This window comes from Geospiza fortis, unplaced genomic scaffold (genome assembly GCF_000277835.1).
Source record: "Geospiza fortis unplaced genomic scaffold, GeoFor_1.0 scaffold114, whole genome shotgun sequence".
NCBI lineage: Eukaryota > Metazoa > Chordata > Aves > Passeriformes > Thraupidae > Geospiza > Geospiza fortis.
Genome location: NW_005054383.1, coordinates 68055 through 84794, shown reverse-complemented (window position 1 = coordinate 84794; position 16740 = coordinate 68055). Strand labels below are relative to the sequence as shown.

At 43.3% G+C, this 16740-nt stretch overlaps 1 protein-coding gene across 22 annotated transcripts in view; it reads left to right on the top strand.

The window, feature by feature from the left end:
• Positions 1 to 16740, top strand: part of MAPK8IP3 (mitogen-activated protein kinase 8 interacting protein 3) — an 82929-nt gene that overhangs the window by 49656 nt on the left and 16533 nt on the right. For 5 of the 22 annotated variants that reach the window (XM_031060468.1, XM_031060467.1, XM_031060454.1 and 2 more), the window contains exons 9-18: positions 1138 to 1256; positions 5472 to 5483; positions 7107 to 7124; positions 9704 to 9761; positions 10709 to 10861; positions 12177 to 12258; positions 14002 to 14153; positions 14754 to 14810; positions 15339 to 15509; positions 16557 to 16683. In XM_031060468.1, coding sequence (XP_030916328.1) covers positions 1138 to 1256; positions 5472 to 5483; positions 7107 to 7124; positions 9704 to 9761; positions 10709 to 10861; positions 12177 to 12258; positions 14002 to 14153; positions 14754 to 14810; positions 15339 to 15509; positions 16557 to 16683 — 949 coding nt within the window. The remainder of the gene's footprint in view (positions 1 to 1137; positions 1257 to 5471; positions 5484 to 7106; positions 7125 to 9703; positions 9762 to 10708; positions 10862 to 12176; positions 12259 to 14001; positions 14154 to 14753; positions 14811 to 15338; positions 15510 to 16556; positions 16684 to 16740) is intronic. The other 17 variants (XM_031060458.1, XM_031060456.1, XM_031060469.1 and 14 more) reach the window with 12 other exon arrangements.

Genomic DNA, 16740 nt, shown 5'->3' with positions numbered 1-16740 from the left:
TTTTTAAAACTTATATTTTCACCCTGTGTGCACCTTATAAAAACACCCTTTAAACCTGTGACACCTTCCAGCCCTCATACCAAACTGGCAATTCATTTGCAGGATCGAAATCCAGCCACCAAGTGTTCCGGGCATCATGCCAAGATCTCCGAGCCCCCTGACGGGGTTTCGGCTCTCGATGTGGTCTCGGGGGACTCCTCACATCTGAAGTGATGTGCAGAGTTCCCACAAAACTGGTTGCACTTATTGACTGGCCAAGTAAAAAGGCTGTTGCTGTTTTCAGCATTGAATTTCTTATTTGGTCTTACTGCTGTCTGAGGTTTTTATCTAGATTGATCGGAGCATGGGAATCCTTGCAGAATCTGACAGGTCAAAGCTGAGCTTTTCTGCAATGTGAAATTTTTCTGTGAAATACTGAATAGTCCTTAACTTGTGTGACTTCAGAGTAAATGATCTGGGTGAGCTTTGAGGTTGTGGATGATAGATGTGTCCTCAGCATAAGAAGGACATGAAGCTGTTGGAGCAAGTCTAGAGGAGGCCATGGACATGCTTCAAGGACTGGAGCCCCTCTGCTCTGGAGCCAGGATGGGAGAGCTGGGGGGAGTCCGCCTGGAGAAGAGGAGGCTCCAGAGAGACCTCAGAGCCCCTTCCAGGACCTAAAGGGGCTCCAGGAGAGCTGGACTTTGGACAAGGGCCTGGAGGGACAGGACAATGGGGAATGGTTTCCCACTGCCAGGGGCAGGGTTAGATGAGATATTGGGAAAAAATTCTTGTCCATGAGGATGGGGAGGCCCTGACACCAGTTGCCCAGAGCAGCTTTGGCTGGAAGTGTCCAAGGCCAGGTTGGATGGGGCTTGGAGCAACTTGGGATAGTGGAAGGTGTCCCTGCCCATGGCAGGGGGTTGAAACAAGGAGGTCTTTAAGGTCCCTTTCAACCCAAATAATTTCATAAGTCTATGATATGGGGAATAACACATGCTATTTTCTTTACTCAGTTCGCTTCCTGATTCATTCAGTGGTGAACAGATGGGTTTTGATTGCAATAGTCTGAGATGCTCAGTATTTCAAAGATAAATATTTGAGCTTAAATGTTGCCAAGTAACAAGATTCCTTCTGTTTTTTTGCTTCCAACAACAGCCCAACACAGGGGATTGTGAACAAAGCATTTGGCATCAACACAGACTCCCTGTACCATGAACTTTCCACAGCAGGCTCTGAGGTCATTGGAGATGTTGATGAAGGAGCAGATTTGCTAGGTAAAACCTTGTTATTTTCTCTGGTACAATGACTCCATATTAAGCTTCTAGAAACATTTAAATTCTCTTTTTCTTTCAGAACTTGGATGTTTCTCTTTTTTAAGAATGCATGGAAATTGAGATACATGTGATAGAAGCATGTACCTGCAGTACAGTCATGATAATTTAGAAAATAATCTCAGCTGTTAGATAACTTTTATTTGGGTTGTCTTTAGTGCATAAGTTATTTTTTCTACAGGATTCTCTACACAAATAATTTGAAGACAAAATTTTTTTCTTCTGCTTCTGGCTGAAAATTCCTCCCCCAGTAATTTTATACTGAGAGAAAAAGTTGTTTGAAATTTGTAAGAAAGTAACTCATTTGGTTAAGTTTTTGATGTTTAAATTATGTGGAAATCTTATGGTCTGTAATGCAGTATTTACTGTTTTGCAGTCAGCCTAAGAGATGTAATAATTAACTTTTTAAGCTGATTTTGAAGATGTTTGTAATACCTCTAGGCAGGCTGTGTTCTGTGTTCTTGACTGGGACCCTGCAGCAGTCAGAGAAGCAACTTTGCCTCAGAGAGCACTCTGAGCCGTCTCTATACTTTTTCTATTGGATTCCTGAGTATCTAGATTTTGTTTTTTGACAGAATTTAAGCATGTTTTTAATTATTGCTGTTTTCCTGCATCAGGACAGTATAAGTGGTCTTTGAATACTCAGACGACAAGGGTACCTGACTGAGGTTATAACAGTGTAGCTCATTTTCCATGTTACTGCTTGCTTTAAGGAGCCTTAGGACCCATGAGGACTCCAGAAACAAGGCGTTATGTGTACTTAGTGGCAGGAGATCTGATCTGAAAGCGAACATTTCCTTTCTGTGATTACTGATATAGATCTGCTTATGGATAATCTTGTAAGTTTAGTTCTGTGTATGTGTCCAGAATAGAATGAGCTAAAATGTGTCATTCAGACTTGCAGCAGCTCACCTTTGCCCAAATTACAAAGGTACTTGTATCAGCTTTGATATGTCTTGTATCAGGACCTTTAAAAAGCATACGTTTTTGCAGGGGAGATAGATTTTGTCCTATTAGACAAAAACTTAACCTTGAAGATGCGGACTGAAAACTGGAAAGGGGTTAATAAATTACTTCTTGTTTGATGAAGGACAAGTATCTGAAACAGTACTATTATAGTCAATAGTGTGACTGGAATTAAGAACATGAATCAGACCATCATGAGAATGCTCGCAATAGCTTTTTGATATGAGTAGGTTTGGGTTGGTTTTTTTAAAAATCATACAGCAGGTATGAGAGCCCTCATGCCATTGCCTAAAGCATAAAATCATTTATTGTTTCATCTTCAACTCAAGATTGCCAGAATAAAAAAAATATCTGCAGAAGACTCAGGATGAGCACACAGGCTTACTCTGCCTGCAGTGGGAGCCAGTCTGTGCAGATATTTACAAAATTAAGAATTTTGAAGGAAAAGCAAGATTTCCAGGTTTGAGAATCCCCTGGATGCTAGTAGCCATTTGCAGAAGGGCTGGGGCTCTTGCTTAAAGGGAAGGTTGACAGTAGGAACTACATGTGATGGTTAAAGCTGTGGAATGAATTTTAGTTAGCCAGCTTCATACATTATCAGCAGCTGTATTCCTAGCAGAATCAAAACACTAAAACCATGGATAATCTTGCCGTTGAATATCTGCTTTATCTTGGTCATCCTGTCCACTCCTTCCTCATCAAGGAGTGTTCAGTTGATTCTGCGACTCTGTCTGCTAATCACTGTGCCAATTGCTGCTTTCTTTCTCCCCCCCAAAATGACTGGGGTATCAGATATTATTGGCTTGGAAGAGTTACTATTCTGGAAAATTACTTACTCGGTGTATGAACAGCTTCAGACAACGTGCTTCCCACTTTGGAAGCCTGCCTTCTGGAAATCCACTTCCCCTTGGGATTACCCTGTAGCCTGACCCAGTGATCAGCAAGAAATGCAGACTGTTTTTTTCAAAGGGCCAAAAGTTTTTTTTGCCCAAATCTTGCATGGTTGTTCACTACAGTCTCAGATGAAGTCAAAGGTGCTTCACTTCTGAGATGTCTGTTGCTTGGAGTTACGTCTTGCAATAAAATGTACAAAGACTTTGTTGAACAGTGGCCATGTAAGCATGGGCCCTGAAGATCACAGTGTAGTTTCTGAAGACTGCAGCATGGCGTACAAGGAGGACATTTCTGTACTGGGACCATTTTCTTGCCTGAGCAGAGATGCAGAACCCTTTCAGGTGATCCAATGGCAGGCCAGCAAAATAGGATGACTGGTTCCTTTTCAAATATGGGAGATGGACTATGCCTTGTTTTGTGATCAACATTGATCTAATTAATCATTTTGCTGAGTTCTGGCCACTGACTTTGGTACATAAAGATGTTTTTAAAATGAACACAAACATTGCTGGTTGTAAAGAGAGAGGAAGCACAGAGAGATCTCAGGGGTTGTGTCTCTCAACAGCAAATGAGACTGGTACTTTTTTTTGTCTTTGCACTATAGAAAGCACACAAGAAAGTCTGGTAAAGATAGAAGCAAAGGGCTAGATCTTAGGGCTGACAAAAATCTGTCAACATAATCCAAAATTTTGCCTTTTTTCTTCAGTAGAATGTTCTCTCTTTGTGCTGTACTTTTGAGTCTGCAGAGACAAAGAGGAAATGGTGCTTTATGAACATGGTATAGGGACAAAATACACAAGCTGAAAGAGTCCTCTAGGTCATGTTTGGAGCTCGCTTCTTTCTGTAAATCAAATTCATGAATGACTCTAAGCTCACTTAAGTGAAGACTTATTACTTCCTCCAGTCTCTCAAAACTTGGCAGTCAATATGTAAAGAATATTCTCTTTTTTTTTTGTCTCAGTTCCTTAAAGAAAGAGAAATTTAATTAAAGATGACCTTAAGAACAGGACTTATAGAAATTACCCTTGAACACTGGCTGGCAGTCAAGTCTGATTCTGTAATGGAAAATCCCATTTATTCCTGGTACATAATTGGCACTCTTCATGTTTTATTATTTTGAATAAAACCCACAAAACATGTGGGTTTCCTCTGGCCTCTAATACTGCTTTACATACATGGGATATAGGAAGTATTCTGGAGGAAAATGTGGAGTGAGAACAATTATTTACTAATGAACATTGAGAACCAAATTCCCTTATTTCTCCTACAGACTTGGGAGCACTAGTTGGCAGTTTTCCTGCATATACACTTGTTAATCACAAGTGATCCTGGGTAGGTTCCTGTTCTCCCATCTCCCCTTTTCTCAGCTTCCCCTTCTACCAGATCCCCCTTCCTGCTCTTCCTTATCCCAGGTGTTTCCAGACACAAACGATCACAGCAGTGTGGGTGTGCTCAGTGGACAAGCCCTTTACTGAGGGTGGTGACAGTGGTGAGCTGATTGCCCAGAGAAGCTGTGGCTGCCTCATCCCTGGAAGTATCCAAGGCCAGGTTAGAGGGGGCTTGGAGCACATCGGATAGTGGAAAGTGTCCCTGCCCCTGGCAGGGGGTGGAACTGGATGATCATTCCAACCCAAACCGTTCTGTGATTCAGGTTTAGGATAACCAACTATATTTGCTTTGGAAATTAAAGAGCAGAGGGTCTGTAGTAAAGACAGAAATGCAGTGTTATTAGTGGTTAGTTTATATACAGTATTGTGTACAGAAGTTGAAATGAGATTATCAAACTAAGTCCCAGTGCTACACTATACAAAAAAAAGGTTTTAAATGCAATCAGTTGTCTTTTGCAAGCTGAAGTGTCACTGAAGAGCACAGTTATGGTCAGAAGATACAGTTGTTAAAATTGCAGGGTGAGGGGAAGTGAGAGGTAGTGGGAATGAGCTGTTCTGCATTTAGTGGTAGTTGACTAAATAAAGACATAATAAAGGTTTACCCAGTCCAGGAAGATCTGATTGCCTCAGATCCAAATCTGGAAATCTGGGGATAGCTGAGGTGGGTGGCTGCAGTTGTACCATGGGTTACCTTTCCTTGGGGTTTTTTCTGTCCTATATGTAGAGTCATGCCATCAACAGCTATGGCAGGTCCTGTCCTTACTATTTCGTGCCTTTTGACATTGAAATGGCTGAATCATTGTTAATTTTTTTTGACAAAATTTTGATTTTGTTGGTTTTAGTCACTGATGGTCCTTTTTCACTTCCTTTTTCCCTTGTCTCTCTGTGCTTCGCTGGACATGGCGCATAGGGGAGTTCTCAGGTGTGTATCTCCTGCTCAGTTCTCCTTGTTTCTTTTTTCTGCTTGAGGTCGGATATTGTGGTATACACGTGTGATACTCCCCTGCTCTTGTCCAAACACAGTTGGCTTTGCAGACTTCTCCCACCTCACTTTGCTTGGTTGCCTCACACTGGTGGGTCCCTGCAGCAGGAGGTCCCTGCTCTGCTCACATTCCTGCCACCTTTCAACCCACTTTCTCTTCTGTGGCTGTGGGCAGGTTTGGTCCACAGTGTTGCACTAGCCTGTCACTCAAGGTCTTGGGGCTCAAAGGGCTTTTTTTCTGCCAAGAAGGGTACTTGTAGCAGAGATCGAGTGGGCACAGACTGAGTGAGGATCCCACTGTAATCTCCATGGCCTGTGCTGTGAGGAGTCCTTCATGTGCCAGTGGCTGTGGGGGGTTACCTGGTGCAAAACAACCCCCTTTGGGTATTGTAGTGACATTAAAGACACTTTTGTGATGGGTTAGAGTGGCAAAGCCTCTGTCTTTGGTGGAAACTTTGCCTTTCTGTCTCAGGAGATGGGTGATGGCTCTGTCCTTTGCTGGGGGAGGCTGCTCACTGCCCTAGGGCCATGCTCTGCCATCAGGTTTGCACCTGCTTGAAAAATATGCTTGGGCCCTGGTGCAATTTCAGTTGAAGTCAAGGGAATCTCTCTTGATTACAGTGCAAACTGGGTAAAATTTGCCCTGTAGTAAAGGTGGTGACCTGGCAGCTGCAATAGTGTCATGTGCTAACAAGCTCTGCCATGTCCCTGTGCCCGGCACTGCTCAGTGTGGGCTCTGTGACGATACCAAGAAAGGGATGGCATCATCCCTTCTTCTCATTCAAACTAGTTTTACTGTAAGCCACATTTTGTGTGAACATTCCTCAGAAAACCTCCCACTGAAGTTGGGTTGGAGTTTGTTGCAGTGTGGAGGTGGATTTGGGCCTTTTTAGGTCAGACGAAGGCTTTGATACTCAGCCCCCTTTTGTGTTTTTCCCCCTGCTACTGTCCTTTCTTCATCCTCTTCACAATGTCTATTGACCTGCCTTTGTTGTGGCGATGGGAAACTCAAGGATGTATCATACAGGGAAAATCATGAAGATGAAGGAAGCAGATGAGGTCATCTCAAGCTTATCCTGACATCTGTTGTGATAGGACAAGGGGTGATGGTTTAAACAAAAGAAGGAAGATTTAGATTGGATATAAGAAAAATTTTTTTTGCACTTGGAGTGGTAAGGCCCTGGCACAGGTTGCCCAGAGAAACTGGGACTGCTTCATCCCTAGGCGTGTTCAAGGCCAGGTTGGGTGGGGCTTAGAGAAGCATGGTCTAGTGGGAGATGTCCCTGCCCATGTCACGGGACTGGAAATGGATGAATTTTAAAGGTCTCTTTCAACCCAAACCGTTCTGTGACACTCTAAAGTAAAGTCCCTGTTAGGTCAGGCTGCAGCAGAACAAGATAACTTTCTACCAAGCATCATGTGTACACACTATACATGTGCTGACGAGTTGCTCTGTTTGCTGTTTACAGACTGGTACTTAATGGCTGCTGTTTTTCTCTTCCTTTCTTCCCCTTTGTCCCCATCTCTTTCTGTTCCCTTTCTCGTATGGGATGGCTCTCATAGTACGGGATGATTTCTTTGGTAAGGCAAAGGCCTTTTTACCTTTTCTCTTTTCTTTTCTTTTCTTTTCTTTTCTTTTCTTTTCTTTTCTTTTTTCTCTTCTCTTCTCTTCTCTTCTCTTCTCTTCTCTTCTCTTCTCTTCTCTTCTCTTCTCTTCTCTTCTCTTCTCTTCTCTTCTCTTCTCTTCTCTTCTCTTCTCTTCTCTTCTCTTCTCTTCTCTTCTCTTCTCTTCTCTTCTCTTCTCTTCTCTTCTCTTCTCTTCTCTTCTCTTCTCTTCTCTTCTCTTCTCTTCTCTTCTCTTCTCTTCTCTTCTCTTCTCTTCTCTTCTCTTCTCTTCTCTTCTCTTCTCTTCTCTTCTCTTCTCTTCTCTTCTCTTCTCTTTTTTTTGTGCATTTTTTTCTGCATTCCTTTTATCCACTCATCATTCATCCATATGTCTTGCATCACCTTGGTTTGGTTTTTTGTGGTGGTGGCACCTCTCCAAGAAGCAGGATGCAGCTGCTCTGTAGAGGTGGTTTGGGGATTCTGGTCTGTTTCATTGTAGTTGATTATCCGCTTTGATGCTTCACACTTTGCCTGGCTGTGAGATGAATATGGTGTAGATGCTCTGCTGGACAGGGCTTTGCCCAGACCTCACCTCCCTTTGCTCCATGCCCCAAAGGGTTGAAAACTGAAAGTTTTCTTCCCATGAGCGGAGCTGTCCCATTACGGCCTGTGCAAGATGATCTTGTGGTGCCATTCCATGGCTCTTGTAGGCTTCCTCTTGTTCTTTATTGCCAGAGGAGCCTTTCTGACCTCTAGATGGTTAAGGCATTGGGCTGTCACTGCATCACACAAAAGTAGAAGCTGTGGTGAAGGATACTGATGGAATGCTGTGTGGCCTTTAGTTCTGGCATGGTAGCTCACCCTCTTCCCCAGAATTTTTGTCTCCCAAAAACAACTGCAGAGAGGGATGACTCAAGAATATGAAGGAAAAATATTTAATCCAAAAAGGTGCGGGTGAGCTCTTCCCTTGATGTTCTTCAGTTCCTTTAATGTTCTTGTGCCAATGTTATGGCTTACAGGCTAAATATTTAATTGATTATTTGTAAAATCACTAAAAATAAGCAAGAAAAAAATTCAATGAACTGAAGACTTCTGAGTCTTCTGACTGCTATGCGGCATGTCACAACAAAAAAAGGGCTATGGATCCTTCACCTTACCAACCCAAAACACACTGTAGTTTGCATTGATATTAGTGTTTCCCGCTGTTGTGTGTTGGAATATTCTCTGACACACATTGGCCTGAAACATCAAAGTGATTAATTGTCTGCCATTGATTTTTCAAAAGTTTTTTGAAAATGCTGCTTCTTACTCATTCTTGCTGGGAATTTGCTTTTGTCATCATAAATTCATCCCATTTAACTGTGGGAAGAGGATCTGTGTGTTGGAGTGTTTTGGTGTGTTCTCACTTTTCATGCCCTGCCATGTTCCTCTAACTTCTGTTTAATTCAAGTTTGTGTTGTTTTTATTTTATGCAAATACTAATTAATCAGCAAATGACGTATCATGAAGACTGTTGATGTCTTTGCTATGAAAGAAGAGAGAGTTCAGAGGGCAGGACAAATACTGATTGTGGGGAGACTTCTTCATGCTCTGGGACCTGTGGTGAGATATGAGCTGCACCCCTTAGCACTGTCCTGCAACAGGGAGAGGCCTCTCTGCCTTCAGCTCTCAGGTGGCCTCTGTTCCTCACTATAAGACAGAGACCCTGGGACTCAGCAAGTCCCCGGCAGTGGGAAACAATCCAGATGTGCTTTTGGTCCCTAAATTTCATTGGTTTTATGAAATACTGAATTCAACCTTCACTCTTAGCCCCAGATGTGTCAGTGTTCTTGTAAACCAGTCTGCAGACTGCAGCTGTACATGGATGCCCAAGTGCAAGTGCAGAGTGTCTGCTGTAATGTTGACTATGGGTCTGAAGTGGTGGAACCAAGACATCACATTTTAAACATCTGTGAGAAAGCTGTTAGAGCTAGGTGTAGCAAGGGACAATCTGAAGTCCTATTGAAATTGCTCTAGCAAATGGTCGATAATGGGGAAGCCTTTCATGTGCATGAAACTCATCACAACCATGATCCCAAATCATGCAAACAGAAAATTTGGCTTATACTAAGAAAGGAAGAAAATCACTAGTGTGCAGGACAGCAACTTGGACAGTGTTCTGCTGTCCTCTGTGAAAAACCCATAAAGTCTACCTTCGTTCTGTGTGAGGAATGATAAAAACTGTTTGCAATAGCTCATGGCTGAATCAGGAGTTCCTGCTTTGACTTCCCTTACTGGTATTAGTGAAGCTTTCCCCTCTGTCCCTCCCAAAGAGGTTTGTGTAGACTGGGGTGAGAAGCTAGATCTGAGTTTGGATTCTCTACAGGACACATGGGTGTCTTTGCTGGTGCTGTTTGGTCATTCAGGTAGAGACACTCCACTTTACACACAGGACACAGGAATCTAGGGAAGGCTAACAAAAGTGATTTCTTTTTCTAAGGCGTAAGTTAGGCAGTGCCACAAAAGCTGCATGTTTCTAGGAGAGCAGGTGAAAACTACCTGGCCTTTCTTTTCAGGAATGGGCAAAGAAGTGGGCAATCTGCTGTTGGAGAACTCTCAGCTGCTGGAGACCAAGTAAGGAACTGTCGCATTCTCTGACCTACCTGCCTGGTTATAAACAAGATGTCACCTTGGAGTAGGTCTTGGCCAAAACTCCTTTCTCACTTGCTTATCTAACTGGTTGTCCTGAATACTTGTTCCTTCACTTGTAGAAGAAGAATTGCTCTCCTAAGCTATTTCCTAGCTGTTTCCTTTCTGCAGACACTTGGATAAAGCCTCTAGGCACGTGCTGGTAGGGCCTGATGCCATCTGAGATAAGTTTCAGGCTTTAAATTCAGTGGGAATCCATGTGTTGGTCTGAGCCTCTGTGAGGATGTTGCTGATAATAAGGTTTTATTTGCAAGGTTTGTCATTAGGAAAAAAAAAATCATTGTTGAGTTCTTAAATATTTCATAGTTGATGGAGGAGAAGCAGACAATGTAATGAAGCTGGTTTTTGAGAAAAGCTGGCAAACCAGCTATTAAAGTTGAGGAGATGGGAAGAGGAAGGCCAAGTACTCCCAGGGGAGAGCTGAGAACCTACTGTGATGGGAAGCTACTGATTTTATAAATGTAAGATGTTTTGGAGCTGATTGGAAATGCGTATTTCTATTGCCATCATCTGCAATTATCCTCAATTGCAGATGACAGCAGTTCTGAAGGGCGTATTTCAGACTTTCATTCTGCCAAAAAAGATAGGTTGCTCTACATATACCTTCTTCAGTGTTCTGTCGTCATCCGAAGGAGAGGTTGATTTGTTAGTCAGGATGCATAATTGTCCTGAACAATTATGGTGACTTCTCTGTTCTTCTGGAGCTCCATCTTCCCAAAGTTTAATTTCCTTTGAGTCATAGTTGGACTGAATTGTTAAACACACTTGTTTCAACTTTCCTAATAGCATCTGTGACTTTAGTTAAAGATCTCTTTTATGGACAACTGCTAGTTTGGGGCATTTTTGCTTATTGTCCCTTTCACACCTTTAAGAAATGCTTTGAACGTTGTGAAGAATGATTTGATTGCCAAGGTGGACCAGCTGTCTGGTGAGCAGGAGGTGCTGAAGGGAGAACTGGAAGCAACAAAGCAGGCCAAAGCCAAAATAGAAACCAGAGTCAAGGAGCTGGAGGAGGAGCTGAAGAGGTGAGTGATTACCCCCCTGCCCCAAGGAACTGGGAGTGAAGAGTGGTAAACCCACCTCCTCTGTTTTACCCTGGCTGTTTCATTCGTGGGATTAGCATTGTCATTCAAAGGTACTTTAGAGAGCACAGGAAGGCAGGATTAGGATTCTGAAGGAGCAGCTCCAAACCTAGGCTCCCTGGAGTGGAGCATTTACGGTGTAAATTTGCAATTAAAAGCCAACCAATTAACAACAACCAAAACCACCCAAATAAGGGGAGTTTCAAGACCAATAATTTTGAAGGAAACTGCCAAGAACTTGATCCTCCTAGCAGCCAGGTTAGCTGTGAGAGAAGTAAATGCCCATTCATTTACTGAAAGAGCTCATACAGAGTTGCACAAGAAATATTTAAATGCCTATATCAGTAATTGTTTCATTGCTCATGTTAAGACTGAGAAGAGGCAGAAGAGATTCTAAATTCTGATACAGGAGTATGTATCAGAATTTAGAATATTTATATCTTCCTTTCAAACTAGAGAAACTAAAGCCCAACTGCCCAGCAAAGCCTGGGATGGTTTCACATCTATACACACAAAACTGCCTCCTGGAACTCAGAGCAGAACTGTTCCATTGTGGTTGGCTGTGCATGACTGCAGGTGCTCAGGGCAGAGGACAGGGTTTGTTATCCAGCTGAAATCTAGAAGGTTCTGTAGTCTGAGCTCAGAATCACCAAGAATAACACAGACTGGTCTCTTTATTGTCCAGAATGTATGAAATGAAAGTAGTCTTGCAAGCAGGGAGATTTTTAAAATGCCTTTTGTAGTGCCTCATAAAGTAGGAGTTCAAAGAAACTGAAAGCACTCAAATACTTTCAGTATTTTTTATCAGGGTTTGGTGTTCTTTACCATTTTGGGAAACTGTTCTTCATGTTAGGGGCTTTTTAACTGTATTGAATCACAAAGAATCAGAGAATCTGCTGAAACCAGAAGCAGTCCAGCAGAAGCATTTAAGCCAGAATTTTCCCTATCGAAAATGGCTCAGTTCTCATCAAATATTTGAATGTAGATGCTGGTTCAGAAACAGAAACTGGCTGAATTCTTCCAGTGGTCAGTATTTTGGTGCTCACAACAAATGTTTGAAAAATAAGGGGTGAGGTCGATGAAGCTCTTCGGAGTAATGTGGTGGAAGAGGGAGGGAAAATGCCAGAGAAGCATCTCAGAATTTGTACACTTGGTACACATGGTGATGGATGCAGCCAGACTTCCCATAGCTGGTTCTATTCCCAGAGCCAGCCATGGAGTCACTTGCTGTTTTGATCCCTTTCTTCCTGTTTCCTAGAGTGAAATCTGAAGCAATTGTTGCCCGACGAGAGCCCAAAGAGGAGGTGGAGGATGTAAGCAGCTATCTCTGTACAGAATTGGTATATGACATTACTAAAATGCCTGCGGGGAAAGGGGGTTGATTTACTTACCTGTATTGCTTCATGTGTATGAGTCCTGAGATGCAGACTGATGTACCTTTGTTAGCAATGAGGGCAAGGGTGGTGAATGGGTTGTGGCTGATGAACATTAAATCCCTTCATACAACTTTCAAACCAGAATCTGGCACAGAGGAGCAGCCGACCCGGTGGCAGTATGACTGTGCAGGATGTAGTTTCTGTGGCTGAGTGCTAGAGCACTGCCCTGCTCAATACCATCCTAATTTAGAATCAAAATCTAGTGTGCAGTGTGTATTCTCTCAGGGTGTTATGACTGTCAGGCTTCTCCAGAAGAGCCTGTCCCCATGTAGGCAGTGAAGATGTAGCTGTGAGGACATCATGCACTGAAATCCAGCTTACACAGTCAGCTTTGCAGGAGTGACTACCACCATGTCTTAGTGCTGTGTTTTTCTTGTTAATTCTTTTCAATAAGCCAGTATTGCGTGTTACAACGTACAGGCAGAGAAGGCTCATGGGCTGTTCTTCTAGGACAGCTCTTGAAACTGTTTTGACTGGGATAGAGGCTGTTCAACAAAGACCAACTGTAGCTGGAAAAAAAAAGGCAAATCAAGCAGTAACAAGATTTTCCTTGTAAATGTCCCTGCTAGGACAAGGAATTCAATACATTTATTTATGTCATGTTACTATTTCTTTCTTACACAAGGTATCAGACAGGTTCAGTTTTAGCCTAGATATCTTGACTTATTTGGAGTGAACTTGGTTTGTTGAGAATTTAGGTAGATGGGAACATTTTCAAGGTGTGCTCATGAGCTGCTAAAGAGAGTTGGATTTGTTTTCAGTTGAACGGACAGGAGGTCTGGTTCTTTTTATAATTTAAAAAATAATTGACAAATTCCTTTTTGTTTATACAGTTCTTGTTTTGACTAGTCATACAGATTTGATTCAAAGTCCAGGGAGGCTAGAGAGGGGCTTGGTTAATTTGTGCTGTTCCAGCTCTCAGCAGCACTTACCAGCCAGGCTGAGCTTGGGAATTGCCACAGTCTAGCACAACCATGTGCCACCTCCTAGTAATGAGTTCCCGAAACCCTTGCAGTCTTTATTTTGGGCAGATATTTTTTTAGTCATGTTGTTCTCATTTTCCACTTTTCAAAAGAGACAAAACAGACTTTTACTCATTTTGTTCCCAACCCAAAGCTGCCTCTGCCCTCATTGGAAGGTCAATTTGTGTCACCAAAGAGGAAAAGGTGTTTCCTTAGTTTCCTGTATCCTACCTTTATCCATCTGTACTAACAGAAAACCTCCTTGCAGTCCTCCTGAGAGGGCAGGTGGCATTATGTGGTGCTCCCTGCTGCTTGTGACTGGCTTTGCTATGTATTGAATCTTTGGTTTCCAAATTTCTGGACCAACAGACCACTGTCAATTCTTACCATTCCTTGCAGACTATCAAAGCACCTTGCTGGCAATAGTCCCACACTGAGGTCTGTGTATGCGAGAGTTATGTGTTCAAGTTGGTGGTGATTCTCATTCTAGTTTGCATGGGTTTGCTGAGCCCATGGAGGTCCAATGGCCATAGTTTGGAGCTCACTGTCTGAATTATCTCCTCATATGGGGAGTGGGAAATGGGGATGAAATCAAACAGGGCAGGAGAAGAACTAACAAGTATGTGTCTGTCCCTGACGTGCCTGGTACTAACCTCAATCCCATTCCATCTTTTGTTGGCTGAAGCAGTGCTCCTCCCCTCTGCAGGACAACATTCCCATTGCCCAGCGCCGGCGCTTCACCCGTGTGGAGATGGCCCGGGTCCTGATGGAGCGCAACCAGTACAAGGAGAGGCTGATGGAGCTTCAGGAGGCTGTCAGGTGGACAGAGATGATCAGGTGAGGCTGGGTGTTGGGTAACATTCCTGTTTAGGACAGAACCTGTTCATGTTTTACCTTGTGGTCAATGCAACCCCTACCAACACAGGGTTGAGAAGTACTGGAAGTTTTCCAGACTGTAGATGCTTTTCTTCTAATACCAATTCTTTCTTTCCTGTTCCTGAACCTGGGCTGCAAATCTCGTGTTACCACCTTTATTTGGGGACACTGGACAGTTGTTTGTCTTGCTTGTTTCTTGTGTGCTTATTAATCTGGGAGAAGCTCTAGGGAGGAGTATTGCTTCTGAATGATGAGTTATAAAGGCTACGGCTTGAAGTGACTCCAGTGCTAGGTTCTGTAGTTCCCACACTGTCTGTGGCAGACAGTTTTACAGGGAGTTGATAATCACGTTAAACACACTTACTTGCCTTTCACATGAGCCTTGTTACTTAAAGTGGTTGGATGTGCTTGCATTGAAGACCAGGGCATGTCCCATTCCCTGGTGTCTTTTGAAACATGTTAGAATGAATTCTGACTTTCAACATGGCTTCCTTGATGGAAATGACCTGATGCTTGGCAGAGATGCAGAAATTAACTTGGTTCTGCTGTGTTTGTCCATAGAGCTTCCCGTGAGCACCCATCCGTGCAGGAGAAGAAGAAATCCACCATTTGGCAGTTGTAAGTTCTTTGGTGGTTCATGCAAGATTAAGAAAACAGGGAGTGTTGCCATTTCTACTTCAGACAACTTAATAGACTCTGAAATTAATGTCAGATAGAAGTTGGCTTAACCCTTTTGCCTTCAATCCCCAAAAGGGTTGTTCACTTAACCCTTTTGCCTTCAAGGGCTTCCTTTGTCCTTAGTGGAGTTAAAATCAAATCTGACCATGCTCATTGACTTTGTTTCACAAGCTGAAAAAGTTCATGAGTATCCTGGAATGGAAACTTTCATACTCTGTCCTGGTTTATGAGGACACACTCACAGTCAGTTGTAATAAAGGGCTGTTTTTAGAAGGTACCTATTTCTGGAAGCTAAAAACACCTTATGCCAATCAAACCAAGAATGTAGGTCTGAGTTTGAAGTAGAGCAGTTTTTGTGACAGGCTTGCAGCCTTTGATCCCAACCTCTTGCTTCCCTTTCTGTGTATCTATGGTGCTTGTCTCCCCAGGAACCTTTTCTCTTACTTGTTGGCCCTTTTCTGTCGCTAGCTTCAGCCGTCTGTTCAGCTCTTCCTCCAGTCCTCCCCCAGCAAAGAGGACCTACCCCTCTGTGAATATCCACTACAAGTCTCCCACCACGGCGGGGTTCAGCCAGCGGCGCAGCCACACCATGTGCCAGATCTCCTCCGGCAGCCGCACCCTCGAGTTCTTCCCTGACGAGTGAGTTACAGGGCTGTGTGTCAAGCCAGGCTCCCCTGCAGCGCTCCCAAAGAACAGCAGTGTTTGAAATAAGCTGTTTTCCACTTTGGAAACAGTCTGTGTGATGTTAGTATGTCTTTGTTCTCTGTGGCTTATCTCCCTGAGCTTTCACTCATCAGTTACTATATGGATGGGTTCAGCAAACCTTGTCCTTCCAAACATACAGTATCCATGGCTTTTCAGGCCATGATGGATCATCTCAGCAGGGACCATGGGAGCTCCAGGTGGCCCCACAATAGTTCTGCACTTGTATTTGCAGACTGGGATGGAATGAAGGAGGGTTTTTGTGGTGGAGTGTGATGGCAGCATCAAGACAAAGGAATGAAATGTCTGCACAACCCTTTTGACAAGGGGTTTAAATGAAGATAAAAGTTCTCTCCACAGCACATTAAAGTTCCAGTAGTTGGTTTTAATTTAAACCATGCTAAAAATGAGCCTCTGGGTATCGCTACTACAGTCTTACCCAAATTCTTTGTGTTGCTGAGATGAAGGGACAAAACTCTTCAGTGCTCTACATGACTTCACAATGTGTTCTGCATTGGTTGTTTGGTTCCACATGGAGTGTGTTTTTATGGAAGGACTTTGGAGAATGTGGTGGTAAAGTAGGATAACTTCTACAATAAAAAGGATTTGTTGAAAACACACTGGATCTTGTAGAAGGGTAAATTTAAACTTTTTAGATACCCATTGCCCTTATTCCGTCTTTTTCTCTTATGACATCTCACAGTCATGCTGTGCCATCCTTCTCTAAAACCTGTTTTTGAAGGGCTCTTGGAACATCATAAGAGGTGATGACAATGACTTGGCTTGCCACATTGCTCAGGTGATGGGTCAGAACTGCCTGTGTCTGTTTCTCAACACAGTTTTTCTGTCTCTGACTCCCTACATCTCTTTTCACAGTTGGGTCTGGTTTGCTGTGTGTGCCCTCCCTGATACTGGCCACACTCCCTTCACCCTCAGTTTCTCTCTTTAATGATCAGCTGGATGACGCTGTGCTTCTCTCCTCAGTGACTGCACGTCCTCGGCACGCCGTGAGCAGAAGCGAGAGCAGTACCGTCAGGTTCGGGAGCACGTGCGGAACGATGATGGGCGGTTGCAGGCCTGTGGCTGGAGCCTCCCAGCCAAGTACAAGCAGGTAGGGACCATGCTCTGGACAGGCTGATTGGAAGGTGACTTTAGTCATTAACTAGGG